The following is a 17,205-nucleotide window of genomic DNA, read 5'->3' as shown; positions in this document are numbered from 1 at the left end:
GTTTGTTGCGATCGTTTACAATCATTTCTTGTCTCATTTCTTTTTTATGTTGTATTACAATTAACGTTTTTTTGTTTTTTACGAAAATAGAAATGATTATAAATAACTTAAGTTATAATGCAACTTCAGTAAACTTGTATTCTTGTTTTACTGAAATTGCATCGTGCGTTTTCACAATACATAAAACATGAAACCAAAATATATTTACCAATTAAACTCATCCATACCAGCGGTGCATATCGAAGTTTTAGTAAATACGTTAGTTATTTGTGTATTTTGTATTTGCGTTTTGGTGTAATTTTGAAAAAAATGTGTTCTGTAATAACCGACAGCCAATACTAATTATGTTCGATCACTGGGGATTTCAACACGTGGTTAGTTATTAATCTGTAGTAATTACTCAGATCTATACAGTCGGAAAATTATGTGACGGTACACCGATTGCGTAGGCATGGTGAGGAAATCGAGTGACCGATACTGACGGCCCCGAGGAGACTATTATCGGACCTTGTTTCTTTCAGCGAACGCGTTCCCGAATCGAATACTTTTATACTTTATCTGTAATTCTAGATGTTCCCTTGAGGTTTACAATGGGTTGATGGTTTTACGCTTCTTATATAGTAAAGTCATTATCCTTTTGAAACAATTTGATTTCGATTTACGATCAAATCTCTACGCAAAGCTACCTACGAAAGATGTAACCTAGAGCAGATCATTATAGAAAAAAATAATAACATAAAATCTCATCGTACTATGGATTCAAATCCACAATATATCAGCCTATAGCCACATACAATATTGACAAAAGAACTGATATTAATTAGGTATATCTTTATTTAGTTATTGTAACATTAATATGTATTGCAAAGTGCAAACGTATCATACGCATATTTTTTAAGTAATTTATCTGCTATATATAACTTTATAATTTTCGAAGGCCGCATTCGATAGTTTATCGAAAATCAAAGAGATAGTATCCAAGAATAACTCTCAGGACAGTTTGAGAGTTGCCTCTCGAAATGATTGAACAGGGACCAAGGGGTTTTGCCCCGGCTTTATTTTAATTTCGTAAAGTGACGGTTTTGCAACGTAAATTCCTGGTTCGAATTAAATATCCTCATCCTAGTGGGCTTTGCGGTTTTTGTGACAATGATTGACTTACTCAACGCCGCGATTAAACAAAGAACAAAAATAAATTTTCGACAAACACAAAGTGCAAGAGCATGCGAAGTTTCATTTTGATAAACGAAACAGTGCAAGTTAAGCAAAACCCAAGAATGGAACAGGACAAAGTTCTGTTATATTTTTATTGTATTCTTGGGTCTTAATTCTATGTGCAGTGTACAAGTGTGTATATAAGTGGTGCGGGGTTGGCTAACTCTACTGCTATTGTGGACGAAGTTACAGTTTATTAGTGCATATAGTTAAAGTGTACACTCTATTTTAGATAGAGATAGGTACTAGGTGCCAGTGAGTCTGAAAGTGCTCAAGAAGTGCATTGAAGGTTGTGTGCTAGAAGTGTGGAAGTTAGTGCAGAGATCTAGCCGTTGAGATCTATAACTACGTATCTATCGATGAAAATTATGTTGATGATAAATATTAAAAAATATGTTAATAAAATTGTATATATTTAACAGTGAAACAGCTACTATAATTTCAAAGATAACTTATGCAGCTATTATTTGAGACAGGTTAAAAATTAAATAAAAATATAATTATAAAAAAATACTAATATTAATTTAAAACTTTTTTATTAATACGCCTAAATGTGACACACGTATGTAAGAACCTGGATTCATAAGAACAAGTCTTCAATATCAATAATTACACTGGATTTTCAGTCACTTAACTGATAGACTTTAAATAATTATTTGTGTGTTAATTATTTTGGTGCAAGGATCGAACCTGTAGCCCCACACAATCACAGCCATATATTCACTTACGCCACGGATAGTAAATTCCATTGGACTGATATGTTAAACTATGTTGGCTCACTAATACGAAATTAATAAATAAAGTATCTTAGGGAAATGATTTAAGGCGTCTCCCGGAGCAAACGGCATTGAGCGATTCGTTCCATGCTTTACGTTGCGCGATTAAGGGCAGGAATATGGAAATATATACGAACTACCTCTTGAAAAAAAAATTGACGTCGTCAAAATTATGTGTATTTTAGAATATGGACGGAATCAACAATTTGAGAGGCATTTTTATCATAAAATTAACGTAATTATATCCACATGATAAAAAAAAAATAACCAAAGTGAAGATAGCATTGTAGAAATATGTTGATTATTCTACATGGATTATAAATTTACAATTTCTAAAAATACGGTTAGCGTGCCATTATACTGCGGGAAGCGCCTTAATCATGCGGAAAACGTTATAGATCTCAACGCGAAAGTGCCGAGTGAGGGTGCTCCTCTATGCTCTACCTGTAACGAGTCAGTTTGATACACACCCTGGCTGTGGCGGAGTCGCCACTCACCCTGTAACCACCCAGGTTATTCACCACGCACGTGAACATCGCGTCGCGACCTTGAGCGATCGTCACGTTCTCCAATGGGTATAGGAAGTCCGGCTCCAGACCTAGTGCTGAAACAAACGATTCTGTTAGTATATTTACCCTGGCACACTATTAACTGGAATTATTATTACTCTGGAACTGATGTTAAGTGCTGGGTAGTCCAAATTCTACTATAAAAGACATTAAGTTCTTTGACGATCTTCGCCTTATCAAACAACGTTTGTACACACAGGTGTTAATGCACCTAGTTACATATTGGTATGATATACCTTCGGTTGAATCATAATATGGTTCTATAAATAAATAAAGCATCAATAATTAAACCATTCAAAATATTTCTGAATATGAGGCTAGTTTATTATTCTTATTAAAATTACTGCACGAAAGGTTCACTCGCATTAGACTAGTTACCCACAACCTAGTTAGAAGGTCCTCCGCAATTGAATTAAGTATATTAAATAATTGTGCCCGCAGAGAGCTGTCTAGGGTCGCTGTTCGTAGGGACTAGAGATACAAATTGACGTTATATATGGTTGAGTGCGATATTCTAGTTGGGAGTGAAACGGACTGCAAAGACTATGGCCCACAGGTACAAAAGGAAGGAACGAATTTTATAGAAGAATTTCTAAAGTGTGTGTAGTCTACAAGTACCCATTTGCAATAGGCATGCGTGAACTAAATCCTTTGAGTTCATTATTATCCCGTGGCCAGCGATGAGACAATACATATAAATGGACTGGTATTAATATTATGTTCATATTATATTCAGTCCATACCATATCATTTAACAGATAGCAACGTTCCTATTTCAGGAAATCTCATTTTGGGTTTAATGCTACGTTGACTACGTAACTATTACGCGATTAACAGTCGACATCTCGCCGCAGCGCCCGTTACATCTTAGCGACGTGGTACATCGAAATTCTATATGATTTCAGAGTTATTCTGAATATCGTTTATTTAAATCATTTAATTAAGACTTCATATACAAATGAATAGAGGCGGCCTTAATGCAGTGGGCATTCTCTTACAGTAAACTATAGGGTGGTAAGAAATATACGTGGTAAATGGTTTGATGGTTTCAAAAGTTTTTTAAAACATGTTTAGTCTTCTTCAGGTTTCTTTGTTTGTATATCAAGGGACGATATTGCACAATGGGCTATCTAGTCCCTATTAGTTGAAGTTTTTTTTAAAATTATAGTTGGCCATGGGCGCCGCCAATATTAATTTTAGGGAGGTGCATCTACACCTACGCACTATACTACGTAATATCATTATGTTTCTTTATTTCAAATTCAAATCGCGCGGGTTTTTGAAAATGCTTTATTCTAAAAACCTGTGATTTTCCATTGTTGCAGATGTATTCTGTGTACTCATATTTTTTGTGATTTATTCCTCGGCAGCGGGGTGTCCGTGCACATACTTGTACCCCTCTGTCAGCGCCTGTATAGTTGCCATTCCAAATAGAAAAGAAAATAAAGCCAAAGTTTGCTTAAATATCAGGTTACATATTTCATCAAAACGTGGTGAAACCACCGCTATTAGACTTAATATGGGTTGTTGTGTCAACAATGCCGATATAAGGATACATTACTATTACCCACTAACGACTCGGGTGTTTCCTGTATATGTTTCTCCTATTACAAGAAATTCCATTTTGTAGAGGTGGCTTTTGATAAATATTATTATGACATCAGTGTTTTCTATCTTTTGATAGATTCTATATCGGTCCTTTCCTTATTACATCACTTTTAGCGAATATAGCGCCCATCGAAACCTAGTTTCCCTGAAATTAAATATTTTCTTCCATTCAATTGCTCAAAAATCGATTTACTTATTTTGTTCTCATTTCGATGATTACTCCGTGACAATATTTTGTCCACCCTATCACTATGTCATTCTTGTTCTATGTCTGTCACCCTAATTCTATGTCATTCTTGGTCTTCACATTGCGGTATCTGATATCTAATGTTATATTGTGTTTGTTTTTATCTATTGCCTTACGCGGGATAATTTATTTTTAATTTTGTCACCACAACTAGTGTGTTTTAAGTGAGTGTTATATTTATGCTTCTGAATTATATCACACTCTGATTCTATGTGTCGAGTAATAACTTTCTTTCGACTGTCCCTGCTTCATGGACAAAGTTTTAAAAATTTACGCAGTCCACCACATCTTCTATAACTTCCCGTAGAACGCTGTCATGTCCCATTTTCAAAATAATATTTCTCGTCAATTCTCGTTTTAAAATGTGTCCAGTGTTGTGACTCGATAAAAAATCCTATTTTTCAAATGTTCAGAATGATATACATAAGTTCTATATAAAAATGTCCCCCTTGGCAGCAAATGTAGGTATTGTCCCCTGCGAGTGGATGGCTGGAGGCGTCAATATTCTACGTGACCAACTACTTGTGTCGCGTCCACGGAAACATGTGTCGGAAGTGAGGACTATCTATTTGCCCATAGAATGGCGATCACAGTGCTGATTTATTCGTATATGTGATTCGAGATGCTGGTAGATCACATTTATTTACTCGTTGGATACATAACGCAGTATCTATACCTTAATTAATTATTATAAACATTCGATTATCAAAAAAGAAAACTACTCAGACAAAATTCCAATTACTTAAATTGTATCAACCCAAATGAATTTTCTCTAGACGTGAAATATTGTCAACTTACCTAGACATGAAAGAAAACAGGAAAAGAGCTATTAACAAATGCCTTTTGATTAAAAAAATTGGATTTTGGAGTGAAAGCAAACACGAGACGGAATTTGTCCATATTTGATGACGGCCATGTGTGTCGAGCTGAGTGGGTCAATTGAAACACCAGTGCAAATGTCGCCGAACTAAATGCCACCGATATATTATACTGGCTTACATTCTGTATTGGTATCGTCCAAAATGTCGATTCTTGTTTGGCAACCGTGTCAACGGACAGATTTTAAAATGAGTATTTAAATTGTAATTGAAATGCGTGGCCATTTGGGTTTAAAGTGAGCGATTTATAATTCGTTAAATAAATACGCTTTTTTGAATCAATTTTTTTTTGCAGGTTTTATTCCTTTTTATATTTTAAACGAGTGCATATGCTTTGGTAAAGTGTGAATTCAAAAAGCGAATGGATATTTATTCAGAAATCATCAATACTTCCATTAAATTTATTTGTAAGCGTAGTTGTGTAACAAACAAATATAGTTCACAATGTATTAGATGTAAGGAATCTTCTAGTGGCAAAACTCGTATTCCCGCTTGACTGGTTTAAAGCTCATAACTTATCTTGAATTATATAAATTCTTCAGATATTGGTTTTTATAACAAATGAGCGCTGTCTATATGCATTCGGAATCTAAGAAGTCATCTTTCAGATGCACGTTGAATATAAAGTATTCAAATCGTGTGAAGCACGAACTGCTAACGTATTACGTATAGATTTGTATAGGCCGAATGATCGGACCGACGATAACTAGCCAATAGACTCCATGATTTGCTGAAATTGTAAGCACCGGGGAACTGTTTTCGAGATCCAGATATTTGTAAACTAGATCCGGGAGTTTACGATTGGCTAGTTTCTATATTGGTACAGTTTTCAATCAATAATTGGTTTCCTCGATATGTTATGTATAATTTTTACGTATCTTTATTTATAATTTCTTTATTAATTCACTTAAGCGCTTTTCAAGCATTCATCAGTTGGATGTATATTACTTACATATACACCAAAAACTAATTTATTGTTCCCTTTCGTATATGTTATAGAGTTATATCTATAAATATTAGTTTAATATTTCATGCAGATCAATGCTTAGCTTTATCAATAGTATTTAGCAAACAGTTATCAGTTGTATATTCTTGATATATTAAAGGTTTTCTTAAGATTTATTAATTTGTTACGTGATGACATTATAACTATAATATCAGCGTCATATTATATACTGTCCCTCTGCTGGGCACGGACCTCTTCTACTAATGAGAGGGATTGGGCCTAAGTCCAACATACTGGCCTAGTACGGATTGACCTAGACTTCACACTCAAGATTCCTATAGAGACCCTTTGAGGTATGCAGGTTTACTTACGATTTTTTCCTTCACTGTTAAAGTAAGCGATAATTTACAAAGAATAAACCCATAATTTTAGAAAAGTTAGACGTGTGTCCTTAGGTTTTGAATTCGCGTACATTCGTCTCGGCAGTCTGTTCAACAACCAACTAGATTATTGCCGCTGTTAGTACGTAAGTAATTGGAAATTATAGAAAAGTAATTAAACCATTAGTACCATATGCAGTTATGTTTACATTTGCAGACTATTGCAAACAAACATGTTCTATAACGTGTATGTTTAGATACATTAAGCAATGGAGTCTCAACTATGGTCAGTATGAGACATTGGACGACAAACAATTTGCTAACACGATTTAGTACTTCCAGAGATAGATCGGAAGTCAGTACACCTAACAACTCTTTCCCAAAGTGCTGCAAACTAATTTGTTGGATTTATATCTGTATATACCTGTCCATATTGGGAGGAAATTATGTTATGAACCACAAAGTGATTACTGTAATACCTAGGAGCATATTGTTGGTAGCCAGTACGATGTCACTTAGTGGTCCGGAATTCATATTAGAGTTTTGGGCTATAGTTCAGGTTAGCACAAAGCGCCGCATTCCACAGGGGCAGTGGATATTCGTTTTTAACTTTAGTTCAGAACGTGCGAAACTGTACGTGAGTTTCCCAAGAGCTTTCATGGGTTGGAGATTTGCCTTCAATAGTAGCCTGAGACTTATAACGATAAGTATATTTATTTTGTATGATGGCAGCAAGACGTTTCTAACACAAACATATTGCAAAATTATTATCACGGTTAAGACGCTGAAGTTCAGAAAATCGTTATCACAGTTAACACGCTTTTATAAACATGTTTCTTGTGTCTTTATTCATTATATTTTATGTATAAAATACATTTTATTGTGAGTTTCACTATTTTCTTATAGACTATAGTAAAAGATATGGAAAATAAATTAGGTCTTAAACTACAAAGCTATGAGAGATTTGTTTTCAATACGTCTTCAACCTGTACACAGATCAAGGTTTATTCTCAGTAAGGTAATAAAACCACATAATTTGCACAGTGCAAATGAGAACGTAGAATACATTGTGTTTTGTTTTCTTTTCATTACCAATATTAGAGCTGGTTTTTCAATTGTCAGATTAATTAAAATTATCTTTTAAACCAATTATAGCCTCATGACTATAAAACTGAGAGAATTAAATAATATATTGCCACAACTGTCACTTTTAATATGTTCGTGTTGCGTTTTATACTACGAATTTACTTTTACCGTATTGCAAAAATAACACCCACAAAACACAAACACAACACCTTTAATAAATCAATCTATTCAAAAGATAAACTCGTACATTAAAGGCGAAAGATCAGTTCGCATTACTCGAGTTGGGCCAGCGCTTCATTTGCAATTTGGTCCAGTGATTTCGTTCGACCTCTCGACCGAGGGAGCCGAGCAGATCGGAGCCTCCGACTGAATTATGCCCATTGTTGTTCCGAACTCAACATGCATCAATGTACACCGGCAAGCATAGGAAATAAGTTAATTCGAAGAACTATTCGCTCGTTAATTTAATTTTGTTAGTTGATAACGATTGTTTATACAGGGTCATTTTGACATTGCGTTACTAAATGAAACCACATACTCATCTTCACCTTTGTTGACATTGTGCCAAAAATCATCCATTAATAACTAATATATCCACGAAAAATCCTGGTTTTGGTTTTCTGATTTTTTTATCATTTTGTAGTTTAATACGAATATGGTGTGTGCGTGGGTGAATTACTGATTGAAAGTATGATGTTGCCACTGCAACGAATTCTCTTAGAGTAGTAGTAGTAGTAGTAGCAGTGGCATTAGAGCGCGTAAAATTAAAATTACTTTTTATTAATATTTATTTGTTCGAAACAACAAACAACACTTTTTTATTTTACATCTAAGACTCGAGTAACTTATTGTAAAGTGTTATTTCCAGATAGATAAGTATGTAGTTTCATTTAGCAACGCGATGTCAAAATGACCCTGTATACATTTTGTTTATCAGATAAAAATGATTTGTGATATTGATTTCATTGTACATGTCCTGGCACGAAGAGATAAAATATATCATTTTGATTTATTTTGGGTATAGAATACCTTACTTCCTATTTCTTGGTATGATGTTTTTGAAGAAATTCGATATGAATTTTGTTATAAAATAAACAGGTTTTACGTTTGAATTTCATATTTGACGACGATCATCTTGCGAATACGATGAAATTTTTTAAAACGAGTATTCTAGTAATTTGATTTTTTCGAGTCCAAGAATTTGATAAGGCTTGGTAACAAATAGAAGAAATGTATTAGGGCAAGATTTTAAAGGGTTTGAAGTATATTTTGGGATACAAGATCTAATATTATTCAAAAAGTAAACATATAAATGGATGTGATATCAAAGTGATAAACGATTGTGACTCCGCTGAGGGTCACGGTACTTGCGCTTGTAGTCTCCCAATCAGAGGTTATCCGACAACTTGTTCCGTACAGATAGCAAATACGTTTACCATACTTTTTATGTAGAGAATCCTATGAGATGGTATTCAAAATTTTCGCTTCAAACTTGATTGGGAATTATCATTGTTATTTCTACGCTGTTTGATAGAATTGTTAGTATTTATTTAAGCTCTTTATTGTACATCAAGTCTTACAGAAAAGTAAATAATGGCGGGCTTTTCGCAAATGTGCGATTTTATCCAGACAACCTTTAGATGAATTTAAATAACTAGGAACGAAACGAGTGGTCAGTCCTTATCAAGTAAGAAAAATTGGAAATTCGATGATGTAATGTATGGTGTTTAGCTATACGCAGCGGTTTTGCCCTTATCCTTAACGTGGTTAACGTTATGCGTTATAGTGACTACTTCCCATTTGCTTGACCGTAAACTTGTCGGTCATTGTACGCAAAAAAAAAAAAAAAACATCTCAAACGCGAGATCATAACTGGGGTAGCGTAAATACTGCAAATGTTTCTTATTCTAATGTGTTTCAAAGTGTATAAAAGTTTATATGACAAGCGTGGTTCAGGTCTCGTAAAGTCGCATCGCGGTGTGCAAAACCAATATTTTCCTAGACGTTTTTGAAGTCGTTACGAACAAGTTAGACTGGGACGGTCCACGAGTCGGCTGCAGTTCGCGCCACTACACTCGCGCTCTGGATTTGTTTGCTCCAACTAGTTAAATGTTGGTCCAAACTTTATTTCGGCCGTCGAGTCTTGAGATGTTGTACCGCTCGTTATTGTTGTCTCGGAACATTTAGAGTGGTTCGAAATAAACTACTTTCGCCAATTATTTGTCGCAAGTAAATATTAGTAAATTACCCGAAGTATATAGATAGACATTTACAATGTAGAGATACGCTGTACAATTAGTTTTGATCGAAAGGGTTCAACCTGACTGGCACAATTGTAACATTGCTGTGTGTATGTGGTCAGTGAAATTGACAGAGAACGATTCCTGCAACTTCTAGTCCTTGCGTTATATGTTCGTATGCCTCCACATCTCCCCTGACATTTGGTTTTTCTCAACAGAAGTTTTCTCTGGTTCACTAGGCTTTAAAAAAAACTCCTCTGGTCTAGCCACCTAAAGTGGACCTTGGGCTCCGAAACGAGAGTTCTCGACATGTCCTGGTGTAAAAAAAAAAGTTTAATTAAGAATTATTTTTTGTAAAATTAAACATCAAAAATCTTCAAATACTTACATCTTCGTCTTATCAAAATGAAATACAATAAATATTTCGTAGAATGCAAAAAATCTAATATCGTATACCACAAAAAAGATCGACCAAGTAATAACCGTGAAACAATGTTGAACGAAACCAAGAATTCTGGCTTGGGGTCTGAGAAAGCTAAGTTGAAGTAAGGAAATTCTTTAACAACATTGTTTCTAAATTAAAACAATCTCATAATAGCACATTCTCTAACTTGTTTGATGCAGTGTAGGTATCTTTTGTGGGGAGGAGTGTGGCCGAACACTGCAGAGTGGAAGGCGTAAGTTTTGAGGCAAAGTTAAGCCGATTAAGTGTCATTTCCGCCGCGGAACTAGCACTGTTCATTAAATATTTCGAGTGATTTAATTGTTGGGGTCGGGCGTCTCCAAGTTTTGATGTGAACAGATTCATCCTGTCCCGCTTGTCTACACGGGAAGGGTTTTATGTTATTGTTTAATGTACACAAGTTTTATTTAGCTTTTGGTATTATGTAAGTTTTATGCGTGTTTGCCGCGTGTACGCTCATACAATACGCAGTAGGCGATTAGTGTTTTCCTTTCTTATCTGTAATTGTTTTGTGTTTTCTTTGTTAGTATATCGTTTGTTTTACGAGTATGAAAACTAAGTATCAAGACATATAACTAATTATTGTTATTTATTTGTCTAAATATTTTCTCTGTGAATAAAGGCAATAAATAATCGTAAATATGTGCGGAAAGTCAGCTTTAGAATACAGCTCGCGTTTACAGTTATTAGATAAAAATCTCACTATTGGAGTTATGCTCTCTCCAGATATTTTTTATCCATTATCCCACTTACTCGCTATCTGTTGCATCCATCAATTACCTACATGTCTAATTTAACCAGCTTTAAGACTACTACGCACATATATTCCGACTGCTAAACTAATCAACACCCGAATCATCATCAGATGTCCACTGCCGAACATAAGCCTCACCCAAACGCACATGAATGCTTAATTACATCTGTTATTGACAAAACGAACGCTCTACGTAAACATGGGAAAATATGGGTTACAATCATGCGGACACAAAGTCCATTACCGTCAATTCGTCTAGACGTTGGCACGTGTTGAAACTATTCTCACGGGTAAACGAATTACCTGCGTTGCGTAAATAAAACAAACTGCTGGCCGGGATAAACAGTATAACAATTAAGGCGAACCTTTTATGTTAGCGAATGTTCTGGAATGTTCAGTTCATGAGTCGGAATTCTGATGTATTGACTCGCAGATTCATAGATAATCCTTTTAATAGTGACTGACATATATATTTGATTTTGCTTTGTTTGTATTAATTAAATTTCTGGGATCTAATATATATTAGTTTTACTGTTTATAAATATATGCGGTTATAAGTAAGTTATATAAGTATATGCGGTTCATAAGAAAACTATAGAGTAATATGTATATCATTAAAAAAATCTATGATTTTTGAGTCGTAAATATTAAGTCAAACTTTCTGATCTAGACGGATATACTAACAAAACACGCGCACTAAGTATATTGTTCAGTGCTCAAATTATAGCCCTAGTTTACAAATCCCATACTGGCAAGTCGTGAACAAATCAATAACAATATTTCTAATGCTATTTAACATCTAGCAGGGTTTAAGCCCTCACGTCAGTCGGTAATATAGAAATTTTTCGAGTACTCAAATAAATCCTTCTTGGCTTGAAGTAAAACGGGGTTAATCGCACTCAAGGGGAGAAGGATCGAAACTTAGATTTATGCAAATCGAGTTAAGAGTAATTTAGTAAGAAATATTTAAACACTCTTCAGAAATATTAAGTTTTACATTACTTATATTATAATTAGTATTTATATAATATAAACTTAAACATAGTAGTTTAAATGATTGTTTCAAAACACTTTTTTATGTATGCCATTTAAATAATTATAATCTTTTTCATATTTCTTTTTGAATTTAGTTCTACGTTATTATTTTTTTTAGGTAAAAAAACGAAAAAAAATATATTATCAGCCTGCGGTGCGAAAATAATTTATTCGTAATTTTTTTTACTAAGACTACGAATCGGTTTTACCGATTGTACTCTGCGATGCATAGTCACTAAATCTTTACATATTACAAAAAAAATCCTCGCCACGTCTGTCTGACTGTCTGAAGGCGATAAATTAAAAAAACTACCAAACGGAATTCGATTGTGTGTAGATAGTTTGAGACCCAGGGAAGGAGATAGGCCACTATTTATTCCAGAAAAACTCTATAACGCTGACGGAGCCGTGAACAAATCTCGAAAAATAATCTTTTTAAACCCTATTAACGCCAGAAAATTTAAATTACGCCTTTGCATTGGAATTTGTAAAATTATGATCGCATTATTATTTTTGCCAGTAGGTATATATCTTTCAACTACTAGTATTACAACACTAAATTAATTAATTTTACAAACTAGACATAAATATAACATCAGTCCCGTATAATTTACTATTCCATTGTTTGACATAGGCCTCCATTTCTAAGAATATTTTTTTAAAATAAAATCTGTATAATGCCAGACGGTCAGATATTGTAAGGTGACAATATAAAATTCTTTAACAGATCTGAACAGTAATCGTGATTCGAACTCGGGATTGTTCTACGTGACCCGTGTCTGCAAACCACTTATCGAAAGTGCCTACGTATTGGTCGATAAAAAACTAATTTGCTAACTTTTATTGGATTAGTGGCAACTCATTCGTTCCTAACGTTTAGAAAACCTCGTGCTTCAGCGGAGACAGTAATAGCATTAGGTTAAATGTAACACGATTTTAGACCACTGTACAAATTATATTAGATGTATTTTCTATTAATTACATTTATTAGATGAATAAATAAATGGGGTTTAATTAGTTTAAATCTTCTAGAAGATTTTAAAACTCACATCACGTCTTTATCCTCGAAGGCTAAGGCTGTGGCGTAACCAGATCACCTACTTTTCGCCTGTATATTCCGTCCCATGATGTGATAGGGGGACGAGCCTATCGCCATAACAGGCATAAATTCCAGACTCCAAAACTTCAAGACTTCCAGAAAATTTTAATAGTTAATAGATATCGAATATCAATCAACAATGAAAATTATTAATAATGTAAATCACGGAAATCACTGCTCAATAATAACGCGATACATCAATATGTGTTTAACCGCAAACCAGAGATAAAAAAAATGCTTTATAGATCAATAATGTAGGTACATACATGTGGTGATCGGCGTGGCTCACTTTTTCAATATCCCGAACCTAATGGCCGCCAGATGGCAAGTTGGGCAAAGTGATGCTATCAAAAAGCGATAGGCCGCGGTTTCGCCGGTTATCGGAGCACTTTGCGCTTCCCCTGACGTGGGTTAACTTACATGCTGTACACGGGTTTACACAATTCCAATAGATACCGTTTGGAAAATTGATACGACATTTGTGGCGATAGAAATTAAGTTTGTTTTCGAAATGTTTAATGGTTTCGAAATATTGGTTTATTGTAATTATTAAAATATATATAGATTACTAATTGGATGGTTGTTAGGTCACTCATTAATTATAAGAAACAGTATGCCCCAGTACTATTATTGTTTTCAGTTTAAGACTTGGTATCTTATGTTATCAGTGGGCTTTTTAAGTGTTAATATCTTTTGTGTGTAGGTTACGCTCAAACAAAATTGTACCTAATTAGTAAGACATCTATTGTTCTGTATGGTTTTTATGCAAAATAATTTACTTTACTTATAAGGATTTCTTATGTTTACGCGAATGTTAGACATTAAAATAAAATAATTTTCTAAATTTTATCGCGGTTTTTTATACTATAATTTTCTACTGACGTTTAGAATACTTTGCACCTTGCTTCAAATATTTTCACTGAAAAATAACATTAATATGTCATATTGACGGCCTTTTAACTAAATACAGTCTTACACTTGTTATTGAACGAACCTAGGAAAAATATTGAATATTTAAAAACTTTCAATGCTCTAATATAACCACAACCCTGCACCTGTATACAACGCGTACGTAACGTCATTAACTAAATTTTTTCAATATGCAAAAGTAGCGTTTCGGAGTAGGGCATTGTTATTCAGCGAGCGAAGTCGACGCCGCGCACGCTCGACAGCTTATCGGCGGCCCCCAGCCGCTGTAAATTAAATAAATATACACATAATGAGCGGAAATACAATGCATGACTAAGCTAAATTATTGCTTCATCTTTATTCCACGATTATTTCCTTTGCCGAATAAACAAGCGGACGCAAATTTATTCCGATTCAAAAATTCTCCTCTCAATTTTTCAACTTTTAATGTATGCGCGAACTATAATTTAGTGTTGTCCTGTTTTATAGTCCCGGTCGAAATCAGATAAGAATGTTGAAGTACGATAGAGGGTGGAATTGTGCAATTTGAGTTCTTTTGCATGAATTACTTAAGATTTATAGTGAAGATAAAACGACTGTGATGCGAGTTATTCTTTGCCTTTCACGATATGTGGACAACGGAATTGTTTTATTTAACAGTGTCCACCATAACTTCCTTGGATATTTTATTACGGTATTTTAATTTTATTAATATGAGACGAACATATAGTATTACATTGTAAACACCTATTATTTTGAAACTGTAAATTAAAAATCCAAACAGCCATCTTTACATTTGGAAACTTTATTAAAGATTTGTAAATATACTTTAAAAACAAAACACCATAGACACAATAGGATTATTCTCGTATGCGTGAAGGAAACCTAAATCCATTCCAATGTTGTATTTAAAGCTTAACGTGTTGCGTCTTATTTTATTTCAACAAAGCGTCCGTTTGTACAGAGAGTGCTTGATAAAACGCCCTATAGGATAAGAAAGGATGAGTTTTGCGCCAAGTGTCCATGATAGTATACGAAAGAAGAGCTCTCTTACCCTTGTACATTGATCTGAGTGGGAACGTACGGCTTGTTTCATTTGAACACATCCTTTGATGCGGTCTGGTAGACGACTCTTTGAAAGCTCTAAAGGTGCATTTTGATAGCACCCGCCGATTTCAACAGTGAATAGATTTTTACTTTATTTCCTTTATATTGAACGTTGAGTGAATGAATGGTTTCACAAAAAGAATATTTCTAGAATCTATTTAAAAAACATTCGAAATATAAAAAATATTAAATGAATAGTCACGCCATTGGCCATTTACGAAAATATACGGATGTTGAAAATTATAAGTGTTGTAGTATATATCATCAATTTACAAAAGAAATTATCGCTGATAAAAATATTATAAGAACAAAACATCATAGACAAGGTGGTGAATGATATTCCTCTCAAAGAAAAATGATATTTGATCACATTAATCGAACATTCAAAGTATTTGTCTTTTGGCTCTGACCCCGTCCCACTTGCGAAGGGAGACTGTTCGAGAATTTCAATTTAGGAGAAGAATGTGCCGACATAACGTGTGGCCCGAGATATTTTGATAGGACATGTTCGCCGTGAATAAATTTCTTTCCACATATTAAAACTTTTTAAGTGGTTTTATTTATTATCAATCTACGGCGAAATATTTCCGAACATAAATCGAATTTATATTTTAAATTTAAATTTTGCGGACGGTGAAATTTAGACGACGGTAAAAGTAATAGACGACGAAAATTGTTTTATTATTACTATGGGCGGTTGTAACTAAGTGTTTTAGTACAAATAAAATTAATTACGGGCAATTTGTAAGTTCAATTTGATCGCGGAATGCAGCCGCGTTGCGAATAGTTGTTCACAAAGGAAATTTGTTGCGATTTGCAATTCGCTTGTAAAGGAAGTATGTATAGATTGCCTTTAAATAATTATGTTGTTGACTTTACACTAGATAACATAACATACTATGTGGTGATCAGTCTAATAAGTATATTAATATTGTTTTGCATAAAATGAACACATTAACTTTGACATGAAATCTATATTAAATACAAAGTTAAAGAGTTTGTTTGTTCGTGTGAACGCGCTAATCTCATGAACTACTGAACCGATTTTGAAAATATTTTCACTAATAGGAAGCTACATTATTTTTAAGTGCTAATTTGAAGGCTCAGAAACTAGAGTTTCATAAACAGACAGATACTTTGAAGGTAAAAAGAAGAATGATACGGTGAAAAATTTACCATATTTTGAACAAAAATATTTCTATAATATCCGGCCAAAACCGCGTCAATACTCATTTATTTTTGATTCCTAACCTTGTGACGCACAGTCTATCAGATTTGCTATAACTGAATTTGTACATAACATCTAATTTAAAAATGAACTTACGGTATAGCGGATAGGGAAGATAAGCCTATTTTCATAAGCCATATCAAATTCATTACGACAATAAACTCCCAAATGTATTTACAAGGGATCACGTCATGAATAAATTTCGTCAACAGAAAGTTTGATGCGTAAAATAGCTGTGGCAAGTTAGACAAAGCTTAGTGTACACCGGCGAAAAATCTTTTAATTAATTTTAGTGCGGCTTTTCTTTGCACAGTCTATAGCGAGATTATATCTTATGTAATAGAAAAAATATATATAGCTTAGGGGCTTTTTACGACTGACAAACAAATAGTTAATAAAACAGCCCCCTAGACGATATTTATAAGTCTAAGAACGGCCCTTACTGCGCTCTTACACATAACAATTTAACATCGCATAAACTAGTCATATTCTCTATTATAAAAGCGATACATATAATAAAATAATACATAGAATTAGAGATGAAACATTGAAGTTTTGTTTTAATAGATAAACAAAGCTTATGGGGAGAGGGTGTCGGGTAGATAATACCCTTATGAGTGTTTAGAGGACAAGTGACGACGGTCACGTTTTTAATTACCGACTCT

General features: G+C 34.0%; 1 protein-coding gene across 1 annotated transcript in view; it reads right to left on the bottom strand.

Annotated features, from left to right (window-relative positions):
- Positions 1 to 17,205, bottom strand: part of LOC115446776 (lachesin) — a 68,124-nt gene that overhangs the window by 29,271 nt on the left and 21,648 nt on the right. Inside the window, exon 3 of the mRNA XM_030173558.2 lies at positions 2,462 to 2,595. Within this exon, the coding sequence (XP_030029418.1) occupies positions 2,462 to 2,595 (134 nt within the window). The remainder of the gene's footprint in view (positions 1 to 2,461; positions 2,596 to 17,205) is intronic.

The sequence above is a fragment of the Manduca sexta genome, chromosome 25 (genome assembly GCF_014839805.1).
Source record: "Manduca sexta isolate Smith_Timp_Sample1 chromosome 25, JHU_Msex_v1.0, whole genome shotgun sequence".
Lineage (NCBI taxonomy): Eukaryota > Metazoa > Arthropoda > Insecta > Lepidoptera > Sphingidae > Manduca > Manduca sexta.
Note: the sequence above shows the minus strand (reverse complement) of the source record. Positions and strands in the feature narration are given on the sequence as shown.